General features: G+C 46.4%; 4 protein-coding genes across 4 annotated transcripts; 2 read left to right on the top strand and 2 right to left on the bottom strand.

Moving 5' to 3' along the window:
* Nucleotides 1-819: 819 nt before the first annotated feature.
* Nucleotides 820-2,773, top strand: Aud_010924 (uncharacterized protein; the record flags this gene model as incomplete). Its single annotated transcript, XM_043295755.1, has 6 exons — nucleotides 820-1,128; nucleotides 1,201-1,583; nucleotides 1,638-1,727; nucleotides 1,783-2,000; nucleotides 2,044-2,448; nucleotides 2,508-2,773. The coding sequence occupies 6 exons, from the start codon at nucleotides 820-822 to the stop codon at nucleotides 2,771-2,773; spliced, it is 1,671 nt and encodes a 556-aa protein (XP_043151690.1).
* Nucleotides 2,774-3,903: 1,130 nt separating this feature from the next.
* Nucleotides 3,904-5,214, top strand: Aud_010923 (uncharacterized protein; the record flags this gene model as incomplete). The annotated part of the gene is made up of 2 exons (XM_043295754.1): nucleotides 3,904-4,154; nucleotides 4,230-5,214. 2 exons carry the CDS (start codon nucleotides 3,904-3,906, stop codon nucleotides 5,212-5,214), a joined length of 1,236 nt encoding a protein of 411 aa, XP_043151689.1.
* A 7,422-nt stretch (nucleotides 5,215-12,636) lies between these two features.
* On the bottom strand, nucleotides 12,637-14,230 carry Aud_010922 (erg24, C-14 sterol reductase; the record flags this gene model as incomplete). The annotated part of the gene is made up of 3 exons (XM_043295753.1): nucleotides 12,637-13,742; nucleotides 13,794-14,098; nucleotides 14,151-14,230. The coding sequence occupies 3 exons, from the start codon at nucleotides 14,228-14,230 to the stop codon at nucleotides 12,637-12,639; spliced, it is 1,491 nt and encodes a 496-aa protein (XP_043151688.1).
* Nucleotides 14,231-14,999: 769 nt separating this feature from the next.
* Nucleotides 15,000-16,316, bottom strand: Aud_010921 (zinc-binding alcohol dehydrogenase family protein; the record flags this gene model as incomplete). Its single annotated transcript, XM_043295752.1, has 5 exons — nucleotides 15,000-15,381; nucleotides 15,447-15,643; nucleotides 15,728-16,032; nucleotides 16,083-16,150; nucleotides 16,201-16,316. The coding sequence occupies 5 exons, from the start codon at nucleotides 16,314-16,316 to the stop codon at nucleotides 15,000-15,002; spliced, it is 1,068 nt and encodes a 355-aa protein (XP_043151687.1).
* Between the last annotated feature and the right edge of the window lie 987 nt (nucleotides 16,317-17,303).

Here is a 17,303-nt window from a genome sequence, read left to right as displayed (position 1 = left end):
GTTCTACTTGACACATTGTATCATACACCCACGAACTCCCAAGTGGATCTGCTCCGCTCCACCATGCGGACGGCTCGGTCCTGCCATTCTTCCCTTCCATGTATCTATTATATTGAGATAAGAGTTTGGTTCGCAAGTTGACTTACGAATACATCTGATTGGATACGTCGAAAGTTCATATCGCTGGATGCGGATATCTCCGTACTCGTATTATCTACGATATTGATATACAACAGCACCGGTTAAGTATTTGCATGCTTCACGCTGGACTCCACTATCCCCACTGTTCAGCTGAAGAAATGCTGCAGTCTGTGCTGATGAAGATCTGAATTACTATCAATCGAAATACTAATCTATGGGATGTGATTAGTGTGATCTCAGCCGCCAGGATCCGCCAGATCAGCGTAAGAAACATTCATCATCCCCACCGTCACCACTTGGGGATGATGGACTGATCACATTGGACTTCATCGTCACAGCAGGAGGAGGGGTGGATCAACATGCCCCACATACGAACAGATCCACTTAAGTGCATGGAGAAAGGCATTGTGTAAAGATGATCCTGCCCTTCTCTGGATTGAGGAATCCACAAATCATGGTCCGTCCATTATCGATTGCTTTAGGCCGTGATGTATGATGCAGTTTCCATCTTAAATGGGGGTATGGTGGGAGGCCAAGGAGGGGGAGCTGGGCTGATCCTGGTGATGCAATCGACTACTCGCCCTCAGCCTGAATACAGACATAAAAGGGGCCGCCAGTACTCAGCAGGCGTAGCAGACCTCGTTCCCATTAGATTTTCCACATTACGCACAGATCAAAATGCCTGTCGACAAGCAAGAGCGAGTGGTCGACACTGATAACATCCAGGGCAGCATATGGCCCCGTCTCCCCAAGTACTATGAATCCTACCTCTTTTTTAAGATCACAAATAAAGAGAGGTTCAGAATACACCTCAGGGACATCCTTGACAATGGGGAGATTACCACCGGCACTCAATGCGAGGACCACCTGAAGTCAACGGGTGAGTTGGAGGAAGCATGTGCAAGCTCCCGACGGGATATTCCTGAAGCAGACCGGAAGCCTTTCATTGCAGTGAACATCGCTTTCAGCCACATGGGCTTGCTCAAGGTTCGTCTGCTCTCTCCCCTATTATGTACTTGTTTGATAGCCGTGTATTCTAATATCTTGATACTTTCTCAGGTGGAACATCCTGACGTCGAAGCGAAATTTGCCGCGACTCTGGAAAAGGATCCTGATGATTATTGTAGGGACAGAATCAACGAGGGTCTTTTTGAGAAGGGAATGTTCGATGACCTCGTCTATGAAGGTGCTGATAGCCCTGCTGCTTTGCATCCGGATTTCAGGGCTCCTCCCGAAAACGAAAAGAAGGAAGGACTTGAACGTTGGGAGTGGAGAGTGGACGGTGTCTTCATTGTCGCCGCCCATACTGCAAAAGCTGTGCGCAAGAAGATTTATGATCTAGAGGACGCCTTCAACGTGGGCGATGCCAATCGGGCCAGTATGAAGATCGCCTTCAGAAGAGATGGCCAACAGCGTCCTGGTGCAAACCGTGGCAAAGAGCAGTATGGTTTCTCCTACTTTCATATTTATTGTCTTGAATGATACTGACTCTGTAGTTTTGGTTACGAGGATCACATCTCTCAACCAAGGATTAAAGGCCTGGATGATCCCCCAGCCAAGGGTGAACCTCATGCCTGCCCTCCTGGGTGTGTCCGACCCTGTTGACAGTTTGACTATGAATTGCCCGTTAACTGGACTTAGGTACATCTTTCTGGGCCACAAAGGTGATCGCAACAAGAAAAAAGGCCCTGAGTGGGCTAAAGAGGGCAGTTTTCTCGTCTTTCGTCAGCTCGATCAAAAGGTTCCCGAATTTGAAAAGTTCCTCGAGGAGTCAGCGCCGAACATCCCAGGGACCAACTACAAGGGACCCAATGGTCCTGCAAAGCTGGGTGCTCATCTGATGGGACGATGGAAGAGCGGTAAGCCTACCGTTCTCATAACATATTATGATTCACCGACTAGGCAAAGGACTAATCGACAATCCAGGAGCCCCAGTTGCCAAGGCCGTCGATGAGGACAACCCAGATTTGGCATTCGACAACAAGTTCGATTTCAGACCCAAGAAGAGCATCAAGGGTTGTCCGTTTGCCGCTCACGTCCGCAAGATGCGTCCTAGAGCCGATAGAAAACAAGACGTTGGGACAGAAGAGGACGGCGATACCACCGAGCTTCCAGAGCCAGAAAGTGATGAGTCTGAGGCCGAAGGACAAGAAGAGGATGCTAGTGTCATCCTCCGTCGTGGTATCACCTTTGGTCCTGAGCTCACTGAGGAGGAAAAGAGAGAGAGGAGGACAATTGAACAACGTGGCATCTACTTTACGTGCTACCAGAGTCTAATTCGGGACGGGTTCAACTTCCTCATGACACGTGAGTTTACCATTTATATTCAGTTATCCGGGATCTGCTTATGATGCGAATGAATTTAGGCTGGGCGAGTAACTCATCCTTCCCTGACCACGAGGACCAGACTTTCCCCGACAAGCCTGGTATGGACCCCTTTGTCAACCAGAGACTCCGAAGAGATCATCCCGAGGGTCACATCAGTCTATATGATGGAAGTAATCCGGACGAGACTGTTAAGCTTGACCTTGGCGTCAGTCCATGGGTTGATCAGAAAGGTGGTGAATACTTCTTCACTCCTTCCATCAAGGCTTTAAGGGAGCAGTTTTCAAGTGCCATTCCGGTCAAATAGGCCATTCTCAAGCTCCTAAGGAAGACCCCGCTGGGAATTGTTTACACGCGAAGACCGCCCAGTCAGAGGAGTCAAATAGATAGGTAGAAAGAGAACCAACCAGGACCATACTGAGACATTGACTCTTTCAAATTCCAGCTTAAGGGGTCGCAATAATTATATTAGGATGAGGAGGAAGTAAAAAGCAGTAACGACGAACTCTTGAATATACAAAGTTCATCTTTTTAGAGTTTTTAAACTAGTCAAGTAATAGATCCGCAATAGTTAAAATATCGGATCTGGAATGTCGTAAGAGATTTAACAGGAGACGTGAACAGACAAAGAGACAGAAAAAATCTAAGTCCCAAATAATACCTTTAACCCATACGCAAAGGCTGCCATGCAAGGGATGTGTCAATCTCTATTGCATTGGGTGCCAAGAGTCGAACACGAGCGCCAAGAACGGAACCTGATTCTGCATATCCTCCAATTGACTCTCTAGATCGTATGGACGGCAAGTCAGGGGTTTTTGACTTTTGCGGGGAGCGACTGAGAAGAACTCGATAACAGCACCTTGCAGAAGTTGGGCTCACACACAAGCGTCCAAGTCCTGCAAGGAGCACTCGACTATATATAGTACTCCTTTGAACTTGAGCTACTCCCCAGGATTCTCCTACCATGCCACTAAAAAGGAAGTCCACAGTTGATTCAGGACAGCTTAAAAGAATCGGCAGGTCAAAACGAATAGCAGTCAACGATGGTTCCAGTACTGGCACCCAAACCAGTCCCGGCCTGGATCCTTTCGCCCGCATGAATAGAGATGTTGTGAATCTCATCTTACATTATCTCTCACTTCTAGATCTGACTTGGTGCGAGTGTGTGTGCAAAGGTTGGAGGGACACCATACACTGGTGGGTAGCTGCAGTTGGATTCCGTGTCCATTTTCCGCATATTATCTGGGATCTCCCGCGAGGGTCCAACACCGCAATCTGGGAGGCGTTCAAAGGTCAAGGTGGGTATTAATTTAGTCTATTATACATACCCTCTGATGCATCCATACCAACTTGAGTCAAGGATACTAATTTTTTTTGTTCATTTCCTCACTTACAGCCCGTCAACAACTTTGCATCCAGTCAGGCAAACCATCATCAATGCAAGAATTCAACTTCGAGAGTTACTATGATATGATAATGGTGGGAAACTTTGTAGCTGGTCGAAGGAAACTGGATGAACCAACTGTGTCTTGGCATAAACTTGCTGTTCTGGGTGGTGCCGTCGTGGATACTAAAACAGTTCCCCTCAAGAAGGTCTGGAGGGTTCATGTGGTCCTGATGTACATTGAGATGAACCAGGAGGGGATGTTACTACTGCGGCTCGGGGAGAAAGGGAAAAACCGTGCCAGGTACGTATGTAACTACCATATGGTACAATCTCTCTGCTACAGAGCAGGTCAGTTAACCCTCACAATGCTGATTAGAAGTGCTGTCTATTCGCCCATTGATGGCAAGACTGTTTGGCAGCAAGATCACAGGCATAATGACCCAAGATATGGTGTTCCAGGCGAGCTTACCCCGCTCTTAATAGGGAAGTCTGTCCTGCACTGCGCGAGACGGGGCTCAAACCGTGACACTTTTGATCTTGTTGGCATCGACTTCAGAGCCAGCAAACCTACTGTTATTTACGAGTCATCCGCCGTTAGGCCAAGAAACTGGGCCCATAGCAGAACCTGCAGAAGACTTTTAAACATAAGTGAACAGCATGAGCTTGTGGTGCTGAGTGATAATGAGAATTGGGTGGGAACAGGGAGGATTTCGATTCTTAATGGTGAAAATGGCCAGCTCCTCTTCCAGTTCAATGGCGGGCCAGCCCGTTTCTTTGATCGTAACATACTGGCACATCGGACTATCAACCAGTTTTCGATCCAATCAGTGCCAGCACGCGTCCGGCTGCACGATGCTGTACGGCCCTGGGAAGCCCATGCCAAAGCAGTGCTGGACTTCATTATCATGCAGACGTTTTCCTTCGCCTTTTCTGGGTCTGACAGCAGCCTCGTCAACATACTCCAATTGGGCACAGATGTGATTCTCAGCCCATGCAAGGATCACGCGATCGCCATTCAGCCCGTTGCGAAAGTAGCTGTCGCACTACAGTCCGACGGCAACACGCTTCTGAGCGAGAGGATTCTGAGCTACCCACTTGTCGAAACAAAAGAAACCCATCTTGTTCAGATGGCAGAGGCAGTGCTCAAAGCATCGTGTCCTCCGGATTCAGCACCCCCAAACTTGCGTCGCTGTTTCATTCTCCAGCAACCGGGAACCGAAATCAGTCTCGGACCATCATTAAGCCAATCAGGACCGCTGGCCCCTGCGCCAGATAATCAACTGCGTTCTGTCCAGGGTTTTGTTGATGGTGGCCGCCTTTTGGTGGAAGCTTCCGAGGCCCAAGTTTTGCTGGAATTCTAGGCGGATCTTTCGACCATAACTGCGCTTTTGGACCGGCAAAATTGTCGCGGGGGGAACTTAACGAATGAATCCGTCGACACTGGGATATTGATGATCGCTTGGTTGGACCGAACTCCCCGGAATTGCCGCGAGTAGACATCTTGGTCGATAATCCGTTTGCGTCGCCTATAATTATAAGATAGCTTGCGGATTTTGCCCGTCTTGACAATCGTGGCTTGAGAGCTTCTACACCGTAATGACTTGAGGAAAGATCAAATGCACGAGGATCACATGAGTCAGCCCTTCCTTTAGTCTTCCCAGCTGGGGCTGCAGTGTCAGATATAGTAGCAGTATTGGCCAGATTAGCTGAGTCCTGGTAGCCAGACATATTGCACAGGATAGTTTGACAGAATGAGCTGGATTCGCCTTCCTGCATCCACTCCACCGCGGAAGCAGGAGAGGAGTAACTGAGGCATCAGCACTCATGTCAAGCACATCGTATTTGACCAGTGGGGCCCCTTCGCCGTGCACAGACGCTGTTGTTGACGATTATGGTCATCGTTGATCGCCGTCTGATCGACCTCCCGTGCACGGTCAGTTATCTCGGCAGGGCTACCATCTCTAGAACAAGATGGGCTGTCAAATGATTGGAAAAAATGCTACTCCTGAAGGATCTACGAAATTCAATTCTGCGGTCTCGGTGGAGACTGACGATCGGATGGTGCCTGTACTTGGTGGGAGAACCCACGAACTCTTGCTGCTCGGAGGCTTTAACCGTCAGCCAGCATCGAGGACCTATTTATACCATATTGAGGACTCCGTGTACCCCCTAATGCTAGACTTCCTCTATGCTTCCTCACCATCACAGTTTATATTATTATATAGTGCCTTTTAGATTACTAAACCGAAGCATGAACCTTAATATAGAGTTAGTTTTACCCAATCTTAGAAGTAATACAAGGCTATTAAGCTTAATCTATCAATAATTAATATACTAAGTTACTAACTAATATTATACCTATCTGAAACCTAACTATAGGTTTGCAGCAAGCCTAATATTCTTAATCTCCTTATTATTTACCTTATCTTTTAAGTTACTGCTGGTGACATGCCTGAAAACTTAATATAGAAAAGCTGTAATCTTCACTACTTTACTAAACTTTTCACATGCATATCTTGAAGACTCTATAGGGTGTTATATCTGGATTTAACCTGGGAATATTAGCCATCTACTAATTAAAATGATTATATGCCCCACCCTCTAAACTCTCCTTAGGGAAGGACAGAAGGTGATTTACTAGATCAATCCAGTCTATAAGGTTTGGGATAGCTGCTATCCAACTGTGCAGTGGAACCTCCACATCCTTTAATACCTTGACAGTGTAGATGAGATACAGAACTAATGCGCTTAATACCAGACAGAAAAACGATGGAAATCCTCTGCAGAACAATTTCTCTGTATGGTTATGAAAGTGGAAATTCCAACTGATATGCATTCTGCATCTCTGGTCACTTACCTCTCCAGGATACTCTCAAGCGTCGTTGGACAGGCTAATCTGATGCTCCGTCACTATGATGGGGCAAATATGCGCCGATGCCAGTAGAAAGAAAGTGGCTGCTACAACTGTCCCAAAGGTCATGTCCTGGTTGGGTTTGCCGCCTCACCACGTACCAGTACACTCTCTCTTGGGGAGTGTAACAAACGAATAACACATAATCTTCGATCCATTCAACTTATGATTAACCTCGGTATGAGTTCTACGTTTAAAATAACAGTACGAGCCATATAGCTTCGCTCTTGATGATATAAGGGTTCGACAAACCGACTGTTCCCATCTGTCCAGAGTAGAGACTCGATTGTTCACATGGCCATACTGCTACAAGGCACGAAGTCGCTCACTACCTTCCAAAGCCAGGTGGCAGTCAACGGAATGCCGCTCACGGGACCGGTAAGAACGCTAAGGACTGCCTTAAGGCCAGTACAGTAAAATCCTTTCTTAGTATTCTTACCACGAAATGAAGCGGGAAGGAAAAGGAGGTCTTGCATATGAATTACTTGTATGGATAGTAAGCAGCCAGTAGGCAGTCATCCGTGGGGTTTGAGTTCTCTTATTCATAGAAATCGAGACTTTGGGGAGTTCTCATGCTTGATCTTGGGTAACATTAGAGAAAGCGGAAAGCAGCGGAGTGGCGCTGACTGGTGAGAACGCTAAGAACAGGGGCTTATGGCCTGTACAGTAACATACTTCTGTATTATTCCTGCCACAAAATGGACGTGAAAAGAAAAAGACGGGCTCGCATACGAAAGATTTGCATGGGTCGTAAGCAGCCACTTGGGTGTCATCTGATGGGTTAATGTTCTCTTGTTGATAGAAGTTGAGTTGTTTGCTATCCTCATGCTTGAATACAATCTGCTGTGTCACGGGTTACGTTAAAGAAATTCCCTATGCAGGGGTATGATAGGATACTAACAGCGAAGTTGATTACTCTGTACAGATATCAGGCCATAAATGAGGGGTCTTAAAAAGATGAAAGCAACGTATGTGGTCCTCTGACAACATATCATTCATAGCTGTTGTATTCACAGATTTGTACGCCGTTTGGGTAACTATATAATGTCCCAACTTTCCCAGTACGTGCCACTTGAAAGGACATCGCCGGCCCTTCTGACTTACATTCTTCACTGATTTTACCCATCTGTCCAATATCTTTCAATATGAAGGTAATGCTAACCCGACTACGCGGTGCTGTGTCAACTGTTATTCATTCTAAAGTAGTATACTGCCCTTCTTCCTGTTATTGCCTTGATCCATGCTTCGCTTGCAGGACCAACGGAACCTGGTCCAGTTGCTGAGTCATTGGAGGGGCGCATGGCAGTTGCGGCCCCAATAGAAGGATTCCTCGACAGCGTCGTATGTGAACACTCCCCAAGGATCTAATGTGGATACCATGTTATCTAATACACGAGTTAGTTTGAGAAAAGGGCATGCACTGCGACCAAATGTGTTTGCAACAAAATCCAGGGACAATTTTGTGGTAATACAGCAATTAACCCAGCCTGTCGTAATGACCATGTTTATGAATGCTATGCTTCGACTGGAAAGGCGTGTGACTATGGATACAGGTCCTCCTGTGCTAAGTGTGGGAAGTTGAGTTGCTGAAGTAGTGAGGAGATGGGCAAATCATTAATGAGGTCAATCACTCTTATCTTCTGGCAAAATAAATCAGTATTCCATATACAACTGAACGCAGCGGTCATCCAATAAATGTATGATGTCCGCTTTCCTGTACTATCTGCTTATCCTGGCTGTCTCAATATCTGAAACTGGTCCTTCTCAAACATGTAACTGCCTCTTCGAATCGGTAATCTCCCATCTTAAAATCAGAATTATTAGGGCGATGGCTGAATAAATAATAACTTCGTACCTTGGAAAGAGCAGGCCGACTGTGAAAAGACCTTGAATAGAGACGGATATCCAACAAATCCGCGCTACGTGCTGGTGTGTATTGTCAAAAGATATACTGGGATTTGATCACGTCAATGAACTATTCCATGGATGAGACTAGTCGACCGACTGATATCACTGTCAATGTTCTCCTTGTGCCACCTAGCTATCACCGATTGCCTCCAGCCTGGCTGCGGCCCCTTAGTACGTGCTGATTGGCGGAAGAGGTGGTGCAGCTGTGCCTTCTTCGCTTGGTACTAGATGGGATTGTGCAGCCCGGAAAGATGAACTAGCACCACTGAATCATCTGAAAAATTGTTATACGTAGGGTTCCACAGCCGTCCGATGTCGAATTTGCAGAGCTTAATTCCTGTCTCAGTTAGCGAAGTAGATGGAGTCTTAGATTAATGCATTTTCCTACCTTATTCACTCGATTTTTGAGATCTTCGGTCCGATCACAACTGCTCAATAGATTTAATTTCACGCCCTGGTCGCGTATATAGGTCAATGGCGGCCTATGAGATGCCAATACAGTCTATGCACCTTCAGGGAGGAATAGTGGAGGAAATTCTCGTGGTCCAAGTTTGTTCACGTGGAGGAAAAATAGCAATATAGTGTGGTGAAACGCAGCCAACCCAATCGGTCCCTGCAACAAGGGCAACAGAGTAGAGATCTAAGAAGTGAGATAAGTGCTTACCTACCGGGCTTTAGGACTCCGACTTGTATTAAATTTTGAGTTTTCACCTCGTCATATTCAGTTGTTAAGAAGTGTATTCCGATATTCATGGTCCTACGGGCATATTGTTAATTATACTGACCGCTATCAGTAAATGCTAGGAACGATACCGTCTACTGAATCCGGGTGCGACCACTGAGATTGCTCGAAACTACCGCCGTTTTTAACACGGGGTATCACAGAAAAATTAGGTAGATTTCTACTCTCCATACCGAGGTCGGATTTCCCGTTATATATACTGGCTTAGCTAGATTGGAAGAATTAGAGCATCATTCCTGAATCATTCCTCTAAGAATTCGTGATACATCCGTTATATGTCATTAATATATGTATACTTTCCTACTGACCTCTTGAAGGTCAGCGACAATCCTTTCGCAGAAGGCATACCTATTATTGTCATTATTTTCTGGCACTAGCTCTAACAACAAGTCTCTCACTGTTTCACATTCTTGTAACTCTGGGTATATGCATTTACCATGTAAATACTAACTTAGCACGGAATGGCTGACTAATTATGAGACTTTGCAAGGAGTGTCAGTTTGTTAAGCATGCCAAGGGCTTGAATAAGTTGTCTCTCCGTCAATTGTCTAGTATTTAAGCACAGCAGGAGGCTGAATTGTCTATTAAGATGTCCTAGTAGCCGTAAGCTTTGGAGCGAAGTTATAGCTCTATACTTCCGCCTAGATGCTGGAATTGTTGCCGCCTTCACCTTAGGCCCAACACTGAGGGTGTTGATGTTTAGTTCAGATGGCACATTTTGCAGCGACGGATTGGATGAAACCCGTTAAAAAGGTTAAAATCGCCCCCGCTTTGCTCCACCAGCGGAGGCGAGGTCAAATCAGCTCAAGCACAAAGCTCCTTTTTCAGCAGGGGATGGAGTGGAAACGCCGCCCCGAGCCCTAAAAGGAGGATAGTCCGCCTGGTGGGGATTCAGCAGCCAACGAGATGATCAGAAGCAGGATCCTAAATGGTTTCAATAAGGTGGGGTGGGGAAGGAGGCTAAATCCGTGAGCAACGAGGGCACATGAGGAGAGACAGGAGAATACAGAGTCATAGTGCGTAAGTTGCCACTGAAGAAGGAAGCCCGTGTTTTTGAAATTTCTGCTGTAAAGGTACACGTTTAGTACGAGAGGGCGAAGCGACCGCCTCTGGGATGTCGGACAGGTTGCGGATCAGAATTGCAGTCAACTCCTCTTTGCGAAGGCAGTCCACTTACTACAATGGGAATAAGCTGTGGGACAACATACTTCAATAGTAAATTACCACGCCTTAGGAAATATCTGCGCTGCGAAATTGTTGAGCCGGACTAGTTGACTGGTTGCCTTGTTGTCCAGTTAGCAAGTTTACTAGTTGCTCTGTAGTCTGTTCCTCAGGTTAAAGGGTTAGTTAACTAATTATTGTTTTTGTCAATGTCTAACGCGCTAACTTTTTTGGGGCGGTGGCGTCCTAAATATAGCTGATGCTACCTAAAAGCTTTGACCTGTTTAGCCTGGCAGATAAAGGTGACATTTAACTTTATTGATCATCAATTTTGTACCCTCTGTATTTTTCCGTGTCCAGTGATCGCGCTCGCATTCCAAGAAGATGTACAAGCTCACCAGGAATGAGTGTTGGTTCTGTGGTACCCTTTTAATGCAAGCATTGTTTGTCGCTATCCTTGAAGTGTAAGTGCTGGTATGGTACCTAGCAATTCCATTCTCACACGGCAATAGATACATTCTCGTGCAGTGGCAATCCTGGGTCAAACCCAATGTAACGCAGGTTCCCACCTCCTATGTTGTTCCCATTGGCATAGGCATCATGCCTTTCGCATGCATTTACGAAGCAATTCTCTCTCTGGATGCAATCTACCACAAGAATAACATCTGCCTTCTCGCCATATGTGCCAGCAATATCTGCGTTGCGGTATATGCAGTGTTGCAATACACTAAACTAGAAGGGGCCATCGATTCGGTTCGAGCTTCTACTGACGGAATGGGTGATCACCTAGTAGACATCTCCAGGGATATCTGGATATACATACGACCAGCGGAACTTGCTGTTCCAGTCATGCTTGGTATCGGCACACTCGTCCTCGTACCTGCTTCGTGTCGGCTTCACAAGGATTATGCCTGGGCCATTTATAAATGCATCCAGGGTAATACTGAACTCAGATTGCGATATATAGCGTACGAGGTACTTACATCTGATACACTTCCCCGTGTCCTGGCTAATATATGATAGGTCTACTTGGTTCTGATCAAATTCGATTTCTTTTTCTTGGTTGCATTCATTGTCCAATACGACTTGATCGACGTTCATTTTAAGGAACCAGAATACTCTCTCACTATGGCATTTATCCCCGCCTCATTACTAGTCATGGTGTTTGGCATTTATTGTGTGAAGGCGGAACTTAAAATCGCCATGGGTTTCATCATTGTGGGCCTCCCATATCCATCTTCAAGACTAGTCACTGACGGAAATCAGCTCTGTTTCCTCGGGTTAATCACGTATCTGCTCAGCCGGATCATTCTACTCGCGAGAGACTCACTACATGCAAATGTAAGCAATGGTATGATGCTGCTGTTTGCTAGTGTGTCGTTGGTTCTTACTGTACTGACCCTGGGGTGTGCCGTGCAATGCGTCCTGAATTTCGACTATGGACTGAAGAAGATTACACATGGGGTGAGACAATGGCCGCAGAGTTCCCATGTCTTTCATAGAGTTTCCACGTCACCGAGTCCTGCTGTCGACACTCGGTATAACCGTCGACTGTCACTAGATTGATTCTAACGCGTCTTTGCTTCATTTCTCGGCTTCTTTTCATTGTGGGGATATGTGGGGTGGGTTTGGTCAATAGTACGAAAATCAGTAGATATCGCCATTTCTGTATATTATTTAATCTAAGGTCTACTCTTGTTTGCTGGAGCATTTGAATCACTCCCTCATTCTCCTGTACAGTATTACCAACAAGGGCGAGTTCCAACTCCCAACAGGATTTTGCGGAAAGCTCTCCTAAGTGAGAAACTAGAGCAAATGTTTTGTGTTCACAAGTAGGGTAAAGCTGGCATACCTTCCCCAATGCCGGCCTGGCAATCGAAGAGATGTAGGGTGGGATACGTACTATGCAGACCGGGAACTTATGCAGTTGTCCCTAGGTGACTTGCTCTAACAAACTTTATCATGATATAGTAAACCTAAGACAACCCTAGGTTCTCCAGCTCGTCTGTACCAAGATATATATACAGATTAGCTGCAGCATAGCATCGTTGGCCTAAAACACTAGTAGATACCAGGAATGATGCGGCTGCGAACAATAGACGTATAGCGCTGCCAGTCAGCGCCATATTTCCTCTTGCACTTTTCTTCATCACGTCCCTCCCGGTGAATGAGGAGGACACCGAAATAAAGCAAGAAGAAATAGGTGAAAACCATTCCCCACCCGCGTACTTCGGGATTCTGTATGGCCTGCTTCTGCACGTTGCCACTGCTATTGATGCTTTCAATTATGGTGTAGCCAGCAACCCCGGTGGGCAATGAATATGACCATGACATCAGCCAATCGCCCAAATAATTGATATGACGCGCCAGTCCCCACCAGCCAGAAATCATTAGTTTAGAGCCACTAGACGTCTGGATGTACTTGATATGCTTCATGCGTAGGTCGTTTGGATCCCTGCGGAAAAGGTTCTTCTGATTGTTGGCACCGCGGAAAATCGTGTACCCCGCGCCGGTAACAGTCAAGATCAAAAGGATGTCTTTCCAGCTCAATTCCAAGGGGAAAACCGCAAGGTACCTGGTTTGGATATTGTAGATGAACGGTACCCATACCAGGTGTCCAAAGGAGAGCATGTAACCGAATCCATCCATAATAACATCCATCGTGGTTAGCACGGCTGGCTCCATATACAGCCCATCCAGAACATAGAAGGATTGGAATATGGTAGAGAGTACGATGGAGTTGGTAATGTAGCCGTACGTCCTGTATTGGCGGGCAATGTTGGACAAGTTCAATATGATCCACCCAAGCAGACCCGGCCTCATTTCGCACCATACATTGATGTCGATCGTTCGTGAGGCCTCATCAACAAAGGGGATGGGCAACTGCACCCGAGGATTAAGCTCCCGGCCAATGAAGAAGTCATACAGGGCATTTCCAGTGTGACCACCTGGTGCCAATTCTCTCAGCTCGGGGTTGGGTTGACCAGGTGCAGGGACGGAGAAGCTTTTCACATAAACAAAGGCAGCGAGGGCTGTGCAAATCATTAAGTTTGCTGTGATGACCTGCACGTAGTTATCCCAGAGATAAGTCCATACGATGAAGTCAGCACCATACGCATATGTGCCCAGGGCTAGACCACTGAGGATCAAAATGGCGGAAGGAAAGGCTATAATACTGTCAGTCAATACCATATAGAAAACAGTTTCAGGTTTCATACCATTGAACTTGTAGCGAAGCCTTCCCTTGCAGGCCAATTCCGTGCCCTCAACCACCTCACCTGGTAGAAACACGTACAAAACCAGACTGAGTAGGTAATAACTCAGCACCCACAGGGTCACCCGAATGTCAAAGAACGCTTTGAGACCTTCTTGTGGCCAACCGACCTCCTCCTTTAACTTGTCTAGGGACAACGATGCGGGATTAAGCAGCGACGGAGCAGGACAGCCGGACACATCGTTACACAGGAAAGTGAGGCTATAGATAAGAGTTGAGAGGCCGAAAATGAATACAAACGCGCCGAGACTGTTGAATGTCAATTCTGGGTTTCAAGCATGCGATACTTCGGACGACGCACGGGCCACCAAACTCATACTCCCGTTTTTCGGGAACTGGCTGTGCCGGGGCCTTAGCCTTGAAATCCTTCCTCGGCGCCATGTTTGGTCGAGCGATAAAAGCTGTCGCAAGGCCGCGCGTATACCAGGAAATCCACCGAGGAGGCAGTAAAAGAAATAAGGGTTGGAAGCCCGGGGAGAAGGAGCGCTGTGGGAGTCTCAAAGGCCCCAGAGCTGGGAGTTTATAATTGTATGAAGATAGGCGTGTATGGGGATGATACAAGAAGGCGAGCCAGTGGTCCGAGCCGGAAGATTGGTGGCCGACGGGAGCCGCGGACACCTTGTTTCTGTACCAGTACATAGCTAGATGTTGGGGTTTCTGGTCTTCCACACTATTGCACTCTCTGTCTCTCAACCACATTCCCTTTTCCTTGCTCAGCTCCCGTTCTCTCGTTGTGCCTCTTTGATTTTCCCCACTAAATATCTCCAATCACTTTAACCGTCTCTCATTACTACTGTCGCTCATCCAGTCACCGGTTAATTACCAGCCATCCTGCATTCTCCTTCCGCGCTTAATTCCCATAATGAAGTCGCCAGGCGCAATTGCAAAGCGGTCGTAAATAAATCCCAGGAGGAATTACAAAATGGGGTTGGGATGTTTCTTGTTTCCTTTTCTTTTGTTTTTTCATATATATATACCAGAAACACAAAGCGGTAAAGTGGTCAGTCACCGTTTTCTTTCCACTCCATCCAGGAAGTAAAGCACAATGTATACGCAATCAAGAAGCATGCAATTCGGTTTTCGACGGACCGCATGCGCCATCACATACCGTCCTCCATTGCGAAGCCTTGTTCAACGGAGCAATCCAACCTTAAGTAAATGGAGCCCCTTCGCCTGGCTCATCCACCCCTAGAGCAAGTTTTCCCACAGTGGTTGCAGACTCAATTAACTGATGAGCTTCCTTCAGTCCAGCAAGATTCAACTTAAGACGTTTGTTGAGGTTTGGTACCAACTTTCCCTCGTCTATGTAACGGGCCAAGGCCCCAAAGATTCGGCGATAGTTCTCCAGATTCGTACGATGATAGGCTGATGAGCCTAGCCAGTCCCATGAGAAGGTCATCGACTTTGACATAAAATCGGTCCCATAGAGATCGAACTTGGCTTGCACGATTGAGCAAACTTTGGCGAAGGGTGCACAGATTTTGCCCAGGGCGTAGATATATTGCTCCGTCCTTGCGACCACGTAAACGTACCTGGAATTATTAGTGTCAGTTTTTGGGATGCAAAGAAAACGACAGTAAGAGAGTGCGGAACGTACCTGATTGGGACACCCAGGTTCAAGGCTTTGATCTGGGACTCGAGATCCACCCTATGATTCACAACATGGGTGGCACCCATTTTCCTGCATGACTCCATGGTCTCAGGTCGGGATGCAGTTGCAATCACCACGGGAAGTTGCAAAACTTTCCTAGCGATTTGGATGGCAGCACTTCCAACTCCACCTCCGCCATTGATCTAGAACAGTCAGAAATTTGTTCGAAATGTAACCAAGTAGCAATAGCTACTACAACATTGGCTCAATGCGTGAATGAAACTTACAATCAGAATACCAACGTTTTCGTTCTGCTTAATCTCCAGCCTATCAACAAGTGACTGGTATGCAGTACCGAAGGTCAGGCCCATACTAGCGGCTTCCACGAAGTCAAGCGACTTCGGCTTCTCGGCACAGAGACGTTCATCAACTAGGACGTACTCTGCAGCACTGCCTTGGCGAGTAGTGGAGCTCACGAAGAAGACATCATCGCCTGGCTTTATATTTGTGCACTCAGGCCCGACCTCCAAAACGGTTCCGGCACCATCAAACCCAATGATATGGAAATCCTTGGGCACAAACTTGTAGTAGTCTTTATTTGATAAGCATGAAAGTTTTCCAAAAAAGGAGCAGGATCATTACCTGGAGCGTCATCATAAGTCCCTCTGCGAACTTTGGTGTCGATGGGATTCACAGAACAGGCCTTGACTCTAAGTGACGTCAGGATTAATGTGGCAGTATGTTATCTGAGAATACTTACTGAATAAGAATATCCATTCCCGTAGGGCTCCCGGGTCGCGGAACGTCGCGGGACTCGAAGTTGTCGACTGCACCATACTTGGCGACTCCAATTGCTTTCATTGTTTTTGTTTCCATCGTGACAACTGTTAGACGCTTTCCCACAATGATCCCAGGAACGGAATTAAATACCTATTTTATATTTCAAAACAAAACAGAATTCTGTAATCTCAAACCGAGGTTTTGTGAAATATGATTAGTTAGAAGAATATCCTGCTGCATTTATGATTATTCTTCTTACTTTGGAGCGATAATCCCCGAACGGCGATCTCGGCACCCTGAAACATCGGGCCGCCACTTTAATGCAATAACACTTCCGTCTTTCCAACGTTGTGATCAAGTCCAATACCATGGAATACGGCCTTACCCCGGCTTTTAGCCTGCTCTCACTATTGCTATTCTCTTGTAAGAGCCGCGGATAGATTAGGAGCACGTTCCCGAAATTGAGAATAACGCTGACAGGAGAGCCTGGTGTATTATGCTGTCAAAGACCTCGGCCATCATATTTTCTAACGTAATAGACTAAGCAATGTCCTTGGTACTGTTCTATATCGCGCGATCTCGCAGAACGACGGCAAGGTGAGCGAGCGATGAGCTGGAACCGAGTATAGATAGCTAAGTAAGGGTAAACGAAAAAGATGAGGAAACGAACGCGACAGCTTCATTGAAAAGCTTCAGAAGGTCGTAGGTTGTATCAGAGGCAGACCAAAATTTCAAGTTAAACTTCTTCCTTTTCAGGTGACTGATGCGTATGACACATGTTAACACATCTATATTGAATCTATTTTACGATTTCGACATGAGACTATGTATTCTAAGGAAGAGTACACTCATAGTTCAAAAATCTGTTGACAGCCCCGATTACCTAATTTACCACCTCCCTGCCCTTTATTATTTTATTACTACTCTGTGAGGACTCATTCAAAGTATTTAAAAACAAATTATCTTATAGAAAAATAGCTGCTTTATTCACTATGTCTAGTATTTAGTGTACCAGCCTCTCGCAGCGCGCATAGCATTTATTGTACGCGGCAAACTGCGAATCAACCGGTCAATTGCACCCTA

This window comes from Aspergillus udagawae (genome assembly GCF_001078395.1).
Source record: "Aspergillus udagawae IFM 46973 DNA, scaffold_9, whole genome shotgun sequence".
Taxonomy (NCBI): domain Eukaryota; kingdom Fungi; phylum Ascomycota; class Eurotiomycetes; order Eurotiales; family Aspergillaceae; genus Aspergillus; species Aspergillus udagawae.
The sequence above is the reverse complement of the archived record's forward strand: the minus strand, read 5'-3'. Positions and strand labels throughout refer to the sequence as shown.